General features: G+C 36.0%; 1 protein-coding gene across 1 annotated transcript in view; it reads left to right on the top strand.

Moving 5' to 3' along the window:
• Positions 1-17,543, top strand: part of LOC118745510 (rho GTPase-activating protein 6-like) — a 193,791-nt gene that overhangs the window by 45,240 nt on the left and 131,008 nt on the right. The window contains exon 3 of the mRNA XM_036478959.1: positions 14,084-14,234. Coding sequence (XP_036334852.1) covers positions 14,084-14,234 — 151 coding nt within the window. The remainder of the gene's footprint in view (positions 1-14,083; positions 14,235-17,543) is intronic.

The raw sequence follows: 17,543 nt of genomic DNA, 5'->3' as shown, positions 1-17,543 counted from the left end.
ATTTGTACGGCAAGAACCATGTCCCCTTTTCGAATAACGAAAATTCTCCATGAGTATGGAATTAATTTTGTATACACATCTCGGTGCCAAGTTCCAGTCCTCTGCAATAAACACCTCCAGAGATAAGCAGCAGAGAAAAATCAATTTGCATGGGAGTTGCGACACCACCTTTTCCAATAACTCTCATTTTTCTCCATGAGTATGGTATTAGTTTCACATACATATTAACATATGTATTTCCATACCAAGCTTGAGTGCTTTACCCCAAATGTTTGAAGAGATATGCAATATGAAACTTTCAGTCAGTATGAGAGGTGCTACGCCTCTTTTCCAAAAACGTCCATTTTTCTCCGTGACTATGAACATGATTTCACACAGTGTTGAAAAACTATTAATCTGATGAACGATTAAAAATTAACGATTAAAATGTTAATCGCGTTTGACGATTAAAATTAATTAGTCGTAATGAACTGTACGATTAATGATAACATTTTTTTAATCGTTAATCGCTGGCTGCGATTACGTTTAATTAATTTAAAACATTAATCGTTAATCCAATTAAAAATAAAATCTGATTAATTTGTCTAGTTTGTCCGAGTTTGAAACCAAACACCAGTTATAGTAATTATATTGTGTTTTACGCTTATAAAAAGCACATAATATAAAAAAATTATAATTATTTTTATTAGTAATACATAAAGTGGGAACTTTTACAAACCTAGTTTATTGGTTTATATCTTAATGAAAACGCACACCAAATTTATTAGATTGATGAGGAAACCCGACATAGCCATACCGGATTAACTTGCTTTGTGTGCACAGGGAAATTCCAGCATAACTTAATTAATCACCAAACCTACTTGATCAAATTAAGAGTTAATGATTAAAAATTAATTTTTTAATCGCGGTTACGATTAACTGTTTAGTCGGATTATTTAATCGAATTTACTAACTAATTAAAACATCAATCGATTAATGCCAACATTGATTTCACATCCATATCACTATACCAAGTTTCAGTTCTCTCCCACAAATACTTCCAGAGATATTTATGTAATATGAAAATTCCAATTTGTATGGGAGGGGCCTTGAGTTATCAGACTTACTTTAAGTCTAAGATCATCCTTCCGAAATCCGTAGTAAGTGTACTAAATTTCGATCTGATCGGAAAACCGGTTAAGGAAGTAGCGTATTTTTCAATCCAGGTCATAAACCATCTTTGAGCGAAATTTCAATTTCAAACAGGTGGCAATTCTTAAAAAGTAGCCTTTTTTCCGGTCTAGGTCATAAGCTATCTTGAGTGCAAACTTTCATGCAAATCAGTTCAGTCATTTAGGCGGATTAATTTAATTAAACTTTCCTAATACGTGATAACTCTTAAAATAGTAGCTTCCAACGTAGGTCATAAGCTATCTCTGTTCTAAATGTCATGCAAATCTGTTCAGTCGTTTCTACGTATTAATTTAATTAAAACTTTTTTAACAGGTGGCAACTCTTCCAAAAAATTAGCCCATTTTCCACTGTAGGTCATAAGCTATCTGGCTGCAAAATTTCATGCAAATCCTTTCAGACTTTTCCGCGTATTAATTTAATTAAATTTTTTTTTTAATTAAACTTTTTTGGTAACTCTTAAAAAATGTAGCCTACTTTCTAACTAGGTCATAAGCTATCTGTGTGCAAAATTTCATGCAAGTCCGTTTAGTCGTTTCCGCGTATTAATTTAATTAAACTTTTTTAACAGGTGGCAACTCTTCCAAAAATTTAGCCTATTTTCCACTGTAGGTCATAAGCTATCTGCTTGCAAAATTTCGTGCAAATCCATTCAGTCGTTTCCGCGTATTAATTTAATGAAATTTTTTAACAGGTGGCAACTCTTAAGAAAAGTAACCTGTTTTCCAATCTAGTCCATAAGCTATCTGTGTGCAAATTTTCATGCAAATCCATTCAGGCGTTCCCGCATATTAAATAAATTAAGCTTTTTTAACAGGTGGAAACTCTTAGAAAAAATAGCCTATTAACCAATCTAGCCCATAAGCTATCTGCGTACAAAATTTCATGCAAATCCGTGCAGTCGATTCTGCGTGATGATTTCCCAAACATTCCAAACATTCAAATTTTCACATTTATAATATTAATTAATAATAAGATCAGATTAAAAAATCTTTTATAAATAAGTTCTATAGCGTGGTTAAAATATCTCGCCTTTCCTTTATACTAGATAGAAGATAGTAATTTTGAATACGTGGCAACCCTACCCAAAAAACGTTAAGTTTTTGTACACGCGAAGGCCATGCACTTTCAGTTGGTATCTAATTTTTTTATCCAACGAACGGTGCAGATCTTATAGTTTTTAAACAGGTGGCAACGCTACTCTGAAAAATAATACATTATTACACATCCAGAGGCTAAGTCTTTTCATTTGATAGTGACGGTGCAGAGCTGACGCCTACGCTTATTGGAATTGAATATAGAAATTTTATTAACAGGTGGCAACGCTATTAAAATTCTAAATTAAAAGGTCACTCTCTTATCGATACAGAAAATATTGGAGAAAATCTCGTCAAAATCCGTTCGGTAGCTTTCGAAATTACCGCGTACAAAGATTCTCGACTTTCCTTTATACTATGTATCAGGGGCGCACCCAGGAATATATTTTAGGGGGGGGTTTATATTTCTGAAAATATATCACCGGAAAATACTGAAAATTTGCTTCAGATAATAATACCCTCTTTAAAATACATTTATGCAAGTTTTATGTACAGTATGTAATAAATAAATAAACGTTTTAAAATTCATAAACTGCACTTTATTTACAGATTAACAGAACTCAAACGCTTTTAACCGACTTCAAAAAAAGGGAGGTTATCATCTCGCCGGAATACATAACTTTGGACCACGTGAACCGTTTTCAATAATCCTTTTTTTATTAGAAAGATAGTACCTCAAGGTTCGTCCCGTAATTTGCTTTAGAGATCCGATGATTGGATCATGAAGAAATTAACGGTACCCCTAAATTTGAATATGAGAATTGAAGTCGGTTGTGTTATTTCCTTAAAAACTACTTGTTTAATAAAAAGTTCTATAAACTCAAGATGCGCTCAACTTTCAAAAGTACCTAATACAAAATTTTAAAAAAGAGTCAGTAAAAATAAATTTATTGATTCCATGAATTTTTGCACTTCTATGTTCATTTTCGATTTCTGGTTTTCGATAGAGATGGTGATTTTTCACGATTGCTAAATTTGTTTAATATTTCAAATACCGAAAAAATTAACTGAACTCTCAAGAATAACGAAAAATTCATATAAAACGACGGACGAGAAATGGAAAAGAAATTTTCTTCTACCAAAATTTCTTAAATCAGTTTGCAGCTCTCAAGAAAAAAAATGCTCGTATAATTATTCCCTCATAAAAATTTACAGCAAAAGCAAAGCGCTTTTTCAAGCAACAGAAATTATAATAAATATTTCTTATAATTTCCTTGAGAGCTGGATTCTTAGCTTTAAGATACAGATTGTATTTGAGGTTATTAGCTTTAGGGGGGTTTGAACCCCAAAACCCACCCCTTGTGTGCGCTAATGCTATGTATAGATGTAAATACATATATTCAAATTAGCGAGGGAGAGAAGAGGAAAGAAATACGCAAAGAAACTAAACAAAAACATCGAAGTAAGCGTATTTTACTTGAATTCTGTGTTTCAAATATTTTTGACTGAACACTTAAGAACAATTATAGTGGGTGTATGTACATACCAAGGTAGCCAACTAATTTTTGAGAATTCCCCGATTTTGCCCGAAATTTCGTAAAATTCGCCACCAATAGATATCTCCTTATTAAAAAAAAAATTTTGTATTTTGTTATATTACTGGTCTTTCTGTTTATTTTATTTCTAAATGTAATTTATCTATGTATTCATAGATTAAACCAAACTTTTGTAAAGTTAGTTAACAAATAAAGAATAAACAAGTAAGAAAGTCTAAGTTCGGGCGGAACCGAACATTAAATACACGGCGCAAGAATAAATATATGTTTTTCACCTTTCCGAAAGCTACCGCTACATGGTAAGCCGGGGTGTATCAATTTTGAGTAAATTAGCGTCCTTAAATTTCAAAATATAGAAGTTTCAAGAATTTCTGATTTTTACCGTTATATGAAAAGCGGCCGTAATTTTAGTCCGATTTCAATAATTTTTCAACGTTTTGGTACAAATTGGTAGAACGGTTACCGAGATACATACATATGATCATAAGGGGGCGGTGCCACGCCCATTTTTCAAAATTTTATCATAAACGTATTTTTTGGTAAAGAATTGTTGCAAGCGTCAATTTTGAATAAATTCGCTTTAATATTTACTGATTTATCGAAGATTTTGTGTTTCTCTAAATTACCGTTATATGGGATATGGGCGTGGTTATTGCCTGATTTTAAAAATTTTCATCCATTTGGTGTGCTGTACTAAGGCCAACTACTGTTCCAAGTTTGGAAGAAATTGGTGCAGCGCTTACCAAGATATACACATATAACTACAAGTGGGCGTGGCTACGCCCATTTTCCAAAAATGTATAATATTCTTATTTTTCGTTTAAAATTTATTGTAAATGTCAATTTTGAGTGAATAATCTTCAGTAGTTACTAAAATATCGCAGTTTTCGTATTTCTGAAAATTGCCGTTATATGGGAAGTGGGCGTGGTTACAGTCCGATTTCTCCCATTTTCTATACCAACCTACCTTGGATAAATGGAAACCTACATACCCAATTTCGTTGAGATATGTGAATTTTTGCTCGAGTTATCATGTACATGGACGGACAGAAGGACAAAGTTAATATACCCTTGTGCACAAGTGCGCTCGGGTATAAAAATGTACATGTCGTCGTTTAAAGTACAAAACCGCATATCGTCATTCTGCAAAACCGCGTAACTGATTGGATTTGCTCACACAAGCTCTTGGCTCAATCCTCATCCATTCGTTCTGAAATATACCAGCCAGAGATGCGATTGCTTTATAAAAAAGAAAACCATTTTGAAATATAAGTGTTTTACTCTCTAGAAAATAACTTATGCAACCTCACATACGCGGTTTTGCATTATCTCGATACGCGGTTTTGCATTTTGTTGATACGCGGTTTTGTACTTTAAACGACGATATAATACTTACATATATGCAGTGGTCGAAAAAATTTTAGTCGCACCAAATTTTGACAAGTTTTCAAAATTATTTGTTTTGTCATTTCATTTGAGTTATTTCTTTATAAAAAATATAGTTCATTCCCCAATAAAAACTATATAAATCCCAGTTTCAAACTTTGTGCAATATTAAAAAAGAAACTCAAAAAACTTTCGTAAAAATTTCGAGCTTTTTTAATTTGATTCTCTAGAAAAATTTTGGGTATGCCGTATTGTAGCACACTCAGTTCTAGTATAATAAAGTACAAAGTTCAAAATTTTAAAAAATCAACGGTTATTTGCATAATTGGCAGGGTTGCAAATTAATCCTTTAGTTGCAGTTGTATTTCTTATGCAACTTTTTTAACTCATTATGAAATTAGTGAAGCAAAAAAGAAAACAATTAGTCACACCTAAATCATCACAAAAAACCAGTTCACCCCCCGATTCCCCACGTAAACTGAAATTCCCCACAAAAAACAGTCCATTCCCCGATTCCCCACGCAAACTGAAATTTCCCGCAAATCGTTGAATTCCCCACGAGTTGGCTTCCCTGGTTCATACATACATATGTAGATACTAAAGTACTTGTACATATGAACGTGAAGCGAATGAAATAAAAACATCAAAGTAGGCACAGCTGATTTATAAATCCTGTCTCTCACTGAAATACCAACAAATGTAGCCTATATACATACATGCTCACATATGCAAACAAAAAAAGCATCAGCTCCTTACGCTTTTTTAAATACAGCACCTAACAAAAAACTATTTTGAAGAAAGCGCGCCTTCACGTATTATATGTTAGGTATCAGTGGCGTACCCAGGGGGGCATTTGGGGGGATAGATCCCCCCTTCGTCATTGAACTACAATTATTTACTTTTGAATTAATAACACAATACTATTTTATCCTTCTGATTTAAATTTTTTTTATTTCAGACGGACGACAAATTATCTTTTAATGAATATATGAGTAGTCCACTTGCAAACAGCGTTATGTGATTTTATAAAAGTAAGCCATAAATTAAAAAAAAAAAACATCTACGACAACAAGTAACATCCGAACTGTATCTTTTTTTATTACCTGAAAATTTGGATAAATAAGAGCCTAACACCATTAAAAAAATGAAATTGCAGTATGATTGATTTGCATATTTTATATTTAAAAATTTAATATTGCAAGTTTTGAAACAGTAACTTTTACATAGCTAGCTTTTTTTAGCTTTTCGCGTTCTCTGCTCTAGGAAGATCGGTGTGCTTCTTTTTTGCGACCTCTTCCACTACACGGTTAAAAATTTCGGTTTAAATTTTAAACTTTTTGGACTACATATATGACCAAACTAAATTCAGTTTCAAATACAAACCTTCCAAGTTTAAAAAAAAAGAGAGCACATATGTTGGGTTTAGAATTTAAACAGTTCGATTTAAATTTAAATAAGTATTATAGCGACTTTTGCAAGATTAGTTAACATTTCATGCTATTTTTTCAGAATATAGAAAAATGTTTCACTCTGCTGTTAGTGTACATGAAACCCGCCAAAAACTACTCAATTGGACTACTCAATTGTTGAATATGCTATCTTATTTGTCCCTTCTTTTTATACAATTAAGGAGCGGCTGAATGGTTTAACGATGTTAGCGGTACATAATGATGTACCGATTACAACACAAGAAGTAATTGAAAAAATATGTGTTAAGCAACGAAGATTAAAAATCGCTTTATAAGTAATAAGATTTTGTAGACTTGTACATAAATATATGTAAATAGATACGCGTAAATATATAAATATGCAGATATATTCAATGTGTAAAAACTGAAGTGTATACTAACGAAACTTGTACAAAATAAAACTGGAGTACGCACTAATTAATTAAAATGGTGTAGTAATTTAATTTTTTAAATTTAAATAAAGCATGAATTCCCCATGGAATAACCGAGTAGACAAAAATATATAACGGTAAAAATGGCACATACATACATATATGAAAGAATGCCCACAGGCAACGCCTCTAGCCATTGTGTATCACAACTTTAAGTTATCGATGGACATTTTTTGTTCGTCCCCCCCTTTCGCCAAATCCTGGCTACGCCACTGTTAGGTATTAATTTTTAAATAGGTGGCAGACCCATTAAAAAAATAAAAGCTTATCCGAAGACCATATTCTTTCACCTGATACCTCATTTTTTAGTAATGAACTTTGATATTTTTTTTTAGTATTTTGAGTATTTGTAAAATAGTTTATTTGTGTTGATAGCATCATTTTTATTTTTATCGCTCCAAATTTTAAAGTGAGGCGAAAAATATTTATCTCTCAAATTTTTTAAACACAAAACTTAAAACAACAGCTTTTTACGCCAAACTTTTAATTCAGAAACTGGCAATAGAGAAAATAACGAGTCTAGAAAAATCTATGACAAACAACCAAGCAAGAAGCACAAAAAGTGTTCCACCGTCTCATCCTCTTCAAGCAGTAAAACTGTTTGGAGGGGAAACTCAACGATAGTTAATTTGGCAGGAAAAGTTTGGCTGACTTCCAAAACGTCAATTGCTTTGCATACGTACAAAGTATAATGTTCCGTAACGCCGAACCACAAAATATTGACAATGTATTCTGTTCCAAAACGCATCCGAAAAGAGCAATCAACGCATCAAAAATAAAGTTGATGCTTCGTTTGTTATTGGTTACCATTGGTGTTTTAAAAATGGAATGTTCGGAAAAATTTTTCATGCTATATTGAATATTTAAAATATGCAATGTATGTATATGGTTGCATTGTATCACAACTCTGCATATACAAACAGTTTGAATACCGCAATATAATAATATCCAGACATTGTATTGATACGTTTTGGAAGTCAGCCTTTATGACAGTTTATAATAAATAGGTGTATACATGTGTGCGTGCATATGTATGTATATTATTAAGTATTAAGGTGGACCCTCTTGGATTGTTTGCTTTAGTCTACAGGCCTAAACACAGTTAAATTGATTAAATAAATAATATATTGCAATGTGGGTATCAGCCTAAAGAGTTTTAAGAAGACTTACAATCGAAAATATGTTTGGGGTACCAAACGAAAGGTATTTGAAAAATCTTGATTTGGAAATATTTTCAATAGGATTCTCACCGGTCTAAAAGTAAAGACTGAAAATATTGAAATTAAATGAAATATTACATAAGTGGTTCCAAACGAAAAGTGTTTGGGAAAGCTTTACTAGAGAAATTTTTAAAATCTTTTTACCTACCCAAAATTCGAACAGTTTAAATGAAGATAGAATTTACATCATCTTATCAAACGAAGTGATCATATTATCAACGAAGAGTTGGTACACAATAACACAATGTAAACAATTAATAAACTAGTAATTTTTAAGCAAAAACACGACCGACTTCAATTCTCATATACAAATTTAATAATATCGTTATTTTTTCATGATCCAATGATCGGATCTAAACCAAATTAATATGGGACCACCTGGAAATCGGTTGACGAGGTTCAAAGTTATGCGGTAACAAACATAAAAAAAATATTCCGACGAATCGATAACCTTCTCCTTTTTTTGAAGTCGGTTAAAAACTACTGAAACGAATAACAAAATGATAAAAGAGTAAAGAAAACAAAAAATTATCCCATGAAAGCTGTTTAAAAAATGCTTAATGAAATTAAGTTTAAATTAAATTTAAATTAAGTTAAAACCGTTGTCACCATTCTTCTTCTTCTTTTTTGGCACTGTAACCGCCTAACCGATTTTGGCCGAGTTCAGCAAAGCACGCCTGTCGTTTCTCCTCTGTGCCAACTGACGCCAATTGGAAACGCCAAGTGAAGCCAAGTCCTTCTCCACCTGATCTTTCCATCGCAGTGGGGGCCTCCCTCTTCCTCTGCTACCACCAGCGGGTTCCGAGTTGAATACTTTCAGAGCTGGAGCGTCGGTGTCCATTCGAACGACATGACCAAGCCAGCGGAGCCGCTATATTTTAATTCGCTGCACTATGTCCATATCGTTGTAAAGCTCATACAGCTCATCGTTCCATCGTCTGCGGTACTCGCCGTCGCCAACGCGAAAAGGACCGTAAATCTTCCGCAAAATCTTTCTGTCAAACACTCCAAGAGCCGCCTCATCTGATGTTGTCATTGTACATGCTTCTGTGCCATATACCAGCACGGGCATGATGAGTGACTTATAGAGCGTGGTTTTCGTACGACGAGAGAGGACTTTACTCCTGAATTGCCTACTCACTTGCACTTGTTGGCAAGAGTGATTCTGCGTTGGATTTCAATGCTGACATTATTATCGGTGTTAATGCTGGTTCCCAAGTAAACGAAATTCTCTACTTTCTCGAAATTGTAACTGTCAACAGTGACGTGGGTGCCAAGGCGTGAATGTGCTGACTGTTTGTTTGATGACAGGAGATACTTCGTCTTGTCCTCGTTTACCACCAGACCCATTCGCTTTGCTTCCCTATCCAACTTGGAAAAGGCAGAACAGACTTCGCGGTTTTTCTTACCGATGATGTCAGTGTCATCGGCATAAGCCAGTAATTGTACGCTCTTGTAGTAAATTGTTCCTAAGCGGTTCAGTTCTGAAGATCTTATTATCTTCTCCAACATCAGATTAAAGAAGTCACATGAAAGGGAGTCGCCCTGTCTGAAATCCCGTTTTGTGGCGAACGGCTCGGAGAGGTCTTTCCCAATTCTGACGGAGCTGGTGGTATTGCTCAACGTCATTTTACACAGCCGTATAAGTTTTGAGGGGATGCCAAATTCAGACATAGCGGCGTATAGGCAACTCCTTTTAGTGCTGTCAAAGGCGGCTTTAAAGTCGACAAATAGGTGGTGAGTGTCTATCCTTTTCTCGCGGGTCTTTTCCAAGTTTTGGCGTATTGTGAATACCTGGTCTATGGTGGATTTTCCAGGTCTAAAGCCACACTGAAAAGGCACAATCAGTTCATTGACGGTGGGCTTAAGTCTTTCACACAGTACGCTCGATAAGACCTTGTAACCTATGCCTAGAAGGCTGATCCCGCGGTAGTTGGCGCGAATGGCGGGGTCACCTTTCTTGTGGATTGGGCACAGCACACTTAAATTCCAGTCGTCGGGCATGCGTTCATCTGACCATATTCTGCACAAGAGTTGATGCATGCACCTTATCAACTCCACGCCGCCGTACTTGAATAGCTCAGCTGGCAGGCTGTCAGCTCCATCAGCTTTGTTGTTTTTCAGCCGCGTCATTGCTATACGTACCTCGTCATAGTCAGGCGGTGGAACGTCGACTCCGTCATCATCGACTGCGGGCTCGGGTTCTTCTTCTCCACAACATTCCGTGCTGCTTCCATTTAGTAGGGCGGAAAAGTGTTCCCTCCATAATTTAAGTACGCTCTGGACATCAGTTACTAGGTCGCCATTATTGTTCTTACAGAAGTACGCCCCGGTCTTTAAGCCTTCCGTAAGTCGCCTAACTCTCTGGTAAAATATTCGGGCATTCTTCCTGTGGGCCAGCATTTCAAGCTATTCGCACTCACGTGTTTCGGCCTCTCTCTGCTTATTGCGGCAAATACGTCTCGCTTCCCTCTTCAGATCCCTATAGCGGTCCCACATAGCGCGCGTTGCGCCCGATCGCAGCGTGGCCCTGTAGGCGGCATCTTTTTTTTCTGCAGCTTCCTGACACTCCTCATCGTACCAGTTATTCTTTCGGGCTCGCTGAATTCCGACTACTTCTTCGGCGGCGGTACTTAATGAGCGGGAAATGTGGTTCCACTGCTCGCATATGTCGGTTTGTTGAAGAGTGCTCTCTGAGAGCAGGTGTGAGAGTCGAGTAGCGAAAGAGCTGGCCTTCCGTCTATCACAACATGATCGATTTGGTTTCTCGTTTTTCGATCCGGAGACTGCCACGTAGCTTGATGGATCTTTTTATGCTTGAACCTAGTACTGCATACTACCATGTTTCGGGCCCCGGCGAAGTCGATCAGCCTCAATCCGTTGCCGGACGTTTCGTCGTGGAGGCTGAATTTTCCGACGGTGGTTCCAAAGATCCCTTCCTCTCCCACCCTGGCATTGAAGTCGCCAAGCACGATTTTGATATCATGACTGGGGCAGCGCTCGTATGTGCGCTCCAAGCGCTCATAGAAGAGATCCTTGGATGCCTCATCCTTCTCTTCCGTCGGGGCATGGGCGCAGATGAGCGAGATGTTGACGAATCTCGCTTTGACGCGGATTGTGCTAGACGCTCGTCCACCGGGGTGAACGACAGTACTCGGCGACGGAGTCTCTCTCCCACCACAAATCCAACACCGAATTTGCGCTCCTTTACAAGGCAGCTGTAGTAGATGTCGCAAGGCCCCAGACATTGCTTGCCTTGCCCCGTCCAACGCATTCCTTGGATGGCGGTGATGTCAGCTTTTGTCCTTACGAGGACATCAACCAGCCGGGCAGAGGCACCTTCCCCATTAAGGGTCCGGACATTCCAGGTGCATGCCCTCAAATCGTAGTCCTTTAAATGTTTGCCGTGGTCGTCATCACAAGGGGGGGCTTTGCCTTGCTTCTTCACTGGAAGTGGTTTCTACGTGGCGGGTCCCAAGCCCAGCACACAACCCATTGCTGGGACGGGGGTGGTTTCGCAACCAAATACACGTTTATATAGCGAGCCGCTTGCTCCAAGCAGACACCCGCTTGCAGCCGCACCTACTGGTGAACAGACGCTGCAGACTTCAGTGAGCCCTTAAACCGAATAAGTCGGAGTGGTCCCACCGAAGCTCCCTCTCTTTCTGCCGTGACCCAAGGCTCCACTCTGATTGGTTACCGCATCTCGCACATGGGTTGCTCACGTTGCCCAGAGTGCGCGAACGAGGACGCAAGAGTCGGGATTGAGTATAGCCATGCAACTGTAACTGCATACCCAGCGCAACGACTATACCCCATTGCATTCTCGTTGTCACCATTACCTAACATTATAAAAAAGTTAACTCTTAATCATAAACAATTTCGTTTGGGGTCGCCATAGCACATAGCGAGTAAAGAAATTTTGAATAACATTGGACAATATTATTATGATTATGATTGTTATTACTTTTGTGAACTCCTATACACAATCAAATATTCCCAAATTAAAGTGAAATCAGAAGCGCATTTACGATCGCATGATGCAAATGTTAAGATAATAAGAGCTGCAGAACTGAACCACGCAGGACCAATTTTTTACAAGGACGGGTAATTTCTGTCGTATGCCGATGACATCGACATAATCGGTAGCAAAAATCGCGAAGTCTGCGCTGCTTTTTCCAAGCTGGATAAAGAAGCAAAGCGAATGGGCCTGGTGGTACAGACGAAGGACAAGACGAAGTAGTATCTCCTGCCATAAAATAAACACTCAGCGCATTCTCGTCTTGGCACCCACGTCACTATTGACAGTTATAATTTCGGGAAAGTGGAAAATTTCGTTGAGTAGGGAACCAGCATTATCACCGATAAAGATATCAGCATGGAAATCCCACACAGAATCACTCTTGCCAAGAAGTGCTACTTTAGACTGAGTAGGCAATTCGGGAGTAAAGTCCACTCTCGACGTACAAAAACCACAGAAGCTTAGACAATGACAACATTCGATGAGGCGGTTCTTGGAGTATTCGAGAGAAAGTTGAACTAAGACCAACAAAAATAGAAACATATTTTGGTACGGCAAATGTTAAAGCTCTTTTGATCGATTTTTTTGTGCTGATACGAATCCGTAAGTATAAAGTGTCCATCAAAAAATCGCATTTTATAAGCTCTAGCAAAGAAGAAAAAGGTGATAGAACCTTCCTAGAACTCTCGACTGCACCATTGCTGCTCCTTGACTTGATGGTCGCTTACTCATTTGTTATATAGTTACATTTATTATACGTTTCAAAAAGAAGTGTCGTTGAAATTGGTTATTGTGGTACACCAACTGTAAATTGAATTCTTGTACAAAAATATATCTTTCTCGTGATTCCAGAAAATTATAAAATTATAAAAATAACAAAATAAAGTATATTCCGTTTAGGTGCCTCTTCGCCTCGGTGCATTTTCCCGCTTATGTACACAATACTAATAAGTCATAATACTCGCTAGTGTAATTTTGTAATATTGTACGTTCCAAAAACGTGTAATGTGCAAATATAGGACTTTACATAAAACGTACGTTTCATAAAGTGCACGCGATCGAAAGGGGTCAAAATCCAATGCATACTATACTTTTCAAATACAATATTTGACTGCAATTTTTTTATTTTTATTGGTTTCCATTCACTTAGTTCGTTTGTGCTTAAATCGCTATTTTAAATAACTTTCGTTTTTCTCTAAATAAATGGTAACCATTAGCCGTTGAATCCACAATACACTTCGTTCTCCTAATTGCAAAGAGAAACAATGTACTCACCATTAGGCTATTTAAATAAACAAGTTTTAGAATATATTAAAATTTGTTTTTGTTATTTATGGCCTTTTAACAATTATATTCAACAATTTTTATTGTGCTTGAGGGAGTTTCTAATGAACAAATGTTGTGGAAAAACAAGAATAATTAACCCATAGGTAGAAGTTATAGCTACTATCATATCTCCTCATTAGACTTCTTCACCGCGGTCACTGGGATATGAACCATTAGAAACGGCCTCAAGCTCGCTCAATAAAAATTGTTGAGATCTTAAAATATTTTTTACCATTATTATCTCAAACTAAACGATGACAAATTTTTATGCATATTTCCATCCAACAGGGGGTTCGAACCGCCCCTACCTTCTTTCCCGGTAACCTTGTACGTACTATGCGCGATTCGCCTTGCACAAACGTTTTCAATTGAAACTACTGAATATTTAATTACCTACATACAAACAATCTATAACTTAACTTTTTAGTTCGTAAAAAATAATTTCGTAATTGGTTATTTAATTGCAGGAGAAATTCACATGGACGTCAGATAATGGAGGTCGTATATTAATACAAGATTCTTGTTTGCAAAATCTAACAGATATTGAGGCAAAAATTCTGCAACGTGTGGCTATAGAAAAGATAAACGAACTTAATATTGGAGTTAATGTAGTACTGGGTATGTACATGTTATATCATATGAAAAAATTATGTACAATTACGAGCAGTCTGAGATAAAACCCTCGCAGGTTTCGCGTCCTTTGTGCAGAGAGTATTTAAAATACAAGTATACAAAATATGTACGTATTTGCAGGGACCGAAAAAAAACAGTTATTTTTTTTTTAAGTCACCTTGGCCAAATATTTTTAAGTTTGAAATAAAAGTCATTTCTTGATAATAATTTAAATTTTGTTTCAAATGAAAGAGGACGGAAATAGATTTTAAACAGAAATGACGAACGAAGGTTACCACCTCTATTTATATTTTTTTGTTTTATGTAAAGTCATTCGTAACAACCAAGAATATCATTGTTTTATTTAGAGTATTCAGCATATTGTATTTAATTGTGGATATAATTCAGCACAACTCAAAGAAAAGTCACATGCAATTCACCGAGGTATACAGTAAATAAAAATTCTTTTAACATCCAGTCAAGATCAATATCCAGTTTGCGATGAATATTGAGAAAATCTAGCCCATTGTGTGCTCGTTTTCTGCCGATGCCTGCACATGCATGATGATATTCATTGAATGGTTTTAAAAACTCTAACTAAATAGGGGAGCGAAGGGTATTATTGACCACATTAGGACAAATTTCTGTAGAAAAAAACGGAAATCTAAATTTTTGCTAATTTTTAATTTATAACACAGCCCTACGAAAATAGAAAAAAAAATATGGTACGGCAAATGTTAAAACTGTCTTTGATAGACTTTTTTATCCGTAAGCATAAAGTTTCCATCAGCTCCAAATTTTGAAAAAAAGGTTAAAATGTCAAAAAATCGCGTTTTTTGCAATATTTTAGAAGCTCCAGCAAAGAAATAAAAGGGAATAGAACCTCCAGGTTTAATTTAAAGTTAGAACTCTCGACTATCTCTGAAAATATCATTCCTGCACCTTGACTTGAGGCTCACTTAGAAATTTGTTGTATACTTTTATTTTGCTTTTATTTTATTTTAGACAAAATTAGGAACAAGTTGAATCAAATTTTCGAGTGATTATTATAGGTTTCAAAAAGAAGTGTAATTGATATTGTGGTACACCAACTGTAAATTGAATCCTTGTATATCTTTCTCATGATTCCAGAAAATTATAAAAATAACAAAATACAGTATATTCCGTTTAGGTGCCTCTTCGCCTAGGTGCATTTTCCGCTTACGTGCACAATTTCACCAAAATACTGCATCATGTAATGGATTTTGTACGAAAATTCCACTTTTAGCTGCATTTTCGGTTAGGAGCCCTTTTCCGTTTAACAGCCTTCTTTTTGAGTGAGTTTTTTTCGATTTGTACCAAAAATATTTCGCTTACCGGCACTAAGTTTTTTTAAAAGCTCTTTATGCTTAACACATATCTATCCCTATTCAATACCTGCAAAACTACCCATAAACGCATGCTATGATACTCTCTTTTGAAGTTTATCGCATGAGTGCATGCATATATCTTACTAATATTATAAATGTGAAAGTTTGTATGTTTGGATGTTTGGGAAATCATCACGCGGAAACGACTGAACGGATTTGCATGAAATTTAGTACGCAGATAGCTTATGGGTCAGATTGGTTAATAGGCTATTTTTTTAAGAGTTGCCACCTGTAAAAAGTTTAATGTATTTAATATGCGGAAACGACTGATGGATTTGCATGGAAATTTGCACACAGATAGCTTGTGACCTAGATTGTAAAATAGGCTACATTTCTTAAGAGTTTCCACCTGATAAAAAAAATTTAATTAAAGTGATACGCGGAAACGACTGAATGGATCTGCATGAAATTTTGCAAGCAGATAGCTTATGACCTACAGTGGAAAATAGGCTAATTTTTGGAAGAGTTGCCACCTGTTAAAAAAGTTTAATTAAATTAATACGCGGAAACGACTAAACGGATTTGTATGAAATTTTGCACACAGATAGCTTATGACCCAGGTTAGAAAGTAGGCTACTTTTTTAAGAGTTGCCACCTGTTAGAAATGATTAATTTAATTAATACGCGGAAATTAGTGAACTGATTTGCATGAAAGTTTTCACACAGATAGCTTATGAGCTAGGTTGAAAAATAGGCTACCTTTTTTAAGAGTTACCACCAGCTAAAAAAGTTTAATTAAATTAATACGCTGAAAAGTCTGAACGGATTTGCATGAAATTTTGCAAGCAGATAGCTTATGACCTTCAGTGGAAAGTAGGATTATTTTTTGGAAGAGTTGCCAACTGTTAAAAAAGTTGTAATTAAATTAATACGCGGAAACGACTGAACAGACTTGCATGACATCTCGCACAGAGATAGCTTATGACCCATGTTGGAAAATAGGCTACTATTATAAGAGTTATCACGTATTAGGAAAGTTTAATTAAATTCATACGCGTAAATGACTGAACTGATTTGCATGAAAGTTTGCACACAGACAGCTTATGACCTAGACTGGAAAATAGGCTACTTTTTTAAGAACTGCCACTTGTTTGAAAATGAAATTTTGTTCAAAGATGGTTTATGACCTGGATTGAAAAATAGGCTACTTCCTTAACCGGTTTTCCGACTCCGGTTTTAGTACACTTACTACGGATTTCGGAAGGATGGTCTTAGACTGAAAGTAAGTCCGATAACTGAAGGCCCCCCCCATACAAATTGGAATTTTCATATTAAATACATATCTCTGGAAGTATTTGTGGGAGAGAACTGAAACTTGGTATAGTGATATGTATGTGAACTCAATGATGGCATTATCGATTGATGTTTTAATCAGTTAGTTAATTCGATTAAATTCAATCTGATTACAGTTAATCATGATTAATTTTAATCTGACTAAACAGTTAATAGTAACCGCGATTAAAAAATTAACTCCCAATTTATGTATTACTAATAACAATAATTATAATTTTTTTATATTATGTGCTTTTTATAAGCGTAAAACACAAAATAATTACTATAACTGTAGAATGGAATTTTGGAAAGTGGAATTTTTTATCAGCTATAACTTCGGAACCATAAGTCTCACGAACTTGAAATTTGGTATGCAGACATATCAATGGCAGGTGCTTATAGGCGGGAATGTATAAACGAGTTTGTAAAAGGGAGCGTGGCACATCCATAGGCGTGAAATTTTTTATCACCTATAACTTCGGAACCATAAGTCACACGAACTTGAAATTTGGTATGCAGACACATCAATGGTTGGTGCTTATAGGAGGGTATATATAAACGAGTTTGCAAAAGGGGGCGTGGCACATCCCATAGGCGGGGAATTTTTTATCAGCTATAACTTCGGAACCATAAG

This window comes from Rhagoletis pomonella, unplaced genomic scaffold (assembly GCF_013731165.1).
Source record: "Rhagoletis pomonella isolate Grant_MI unplaced genomic scaffold, Rhpom_1.0 Rhpom_scaffold_00009, whole genome shotgun sequence".
Classification (NCBI taxonomy): Eukaryota; Metazoa; Arthropoda; class Insecta; order Diptera; family Tephritidae; genus Rhagoletis; species Rhagoletis pomonella.
This window is presented reverse-complemented; position numbering and strand designations above follow the sequence as displayed.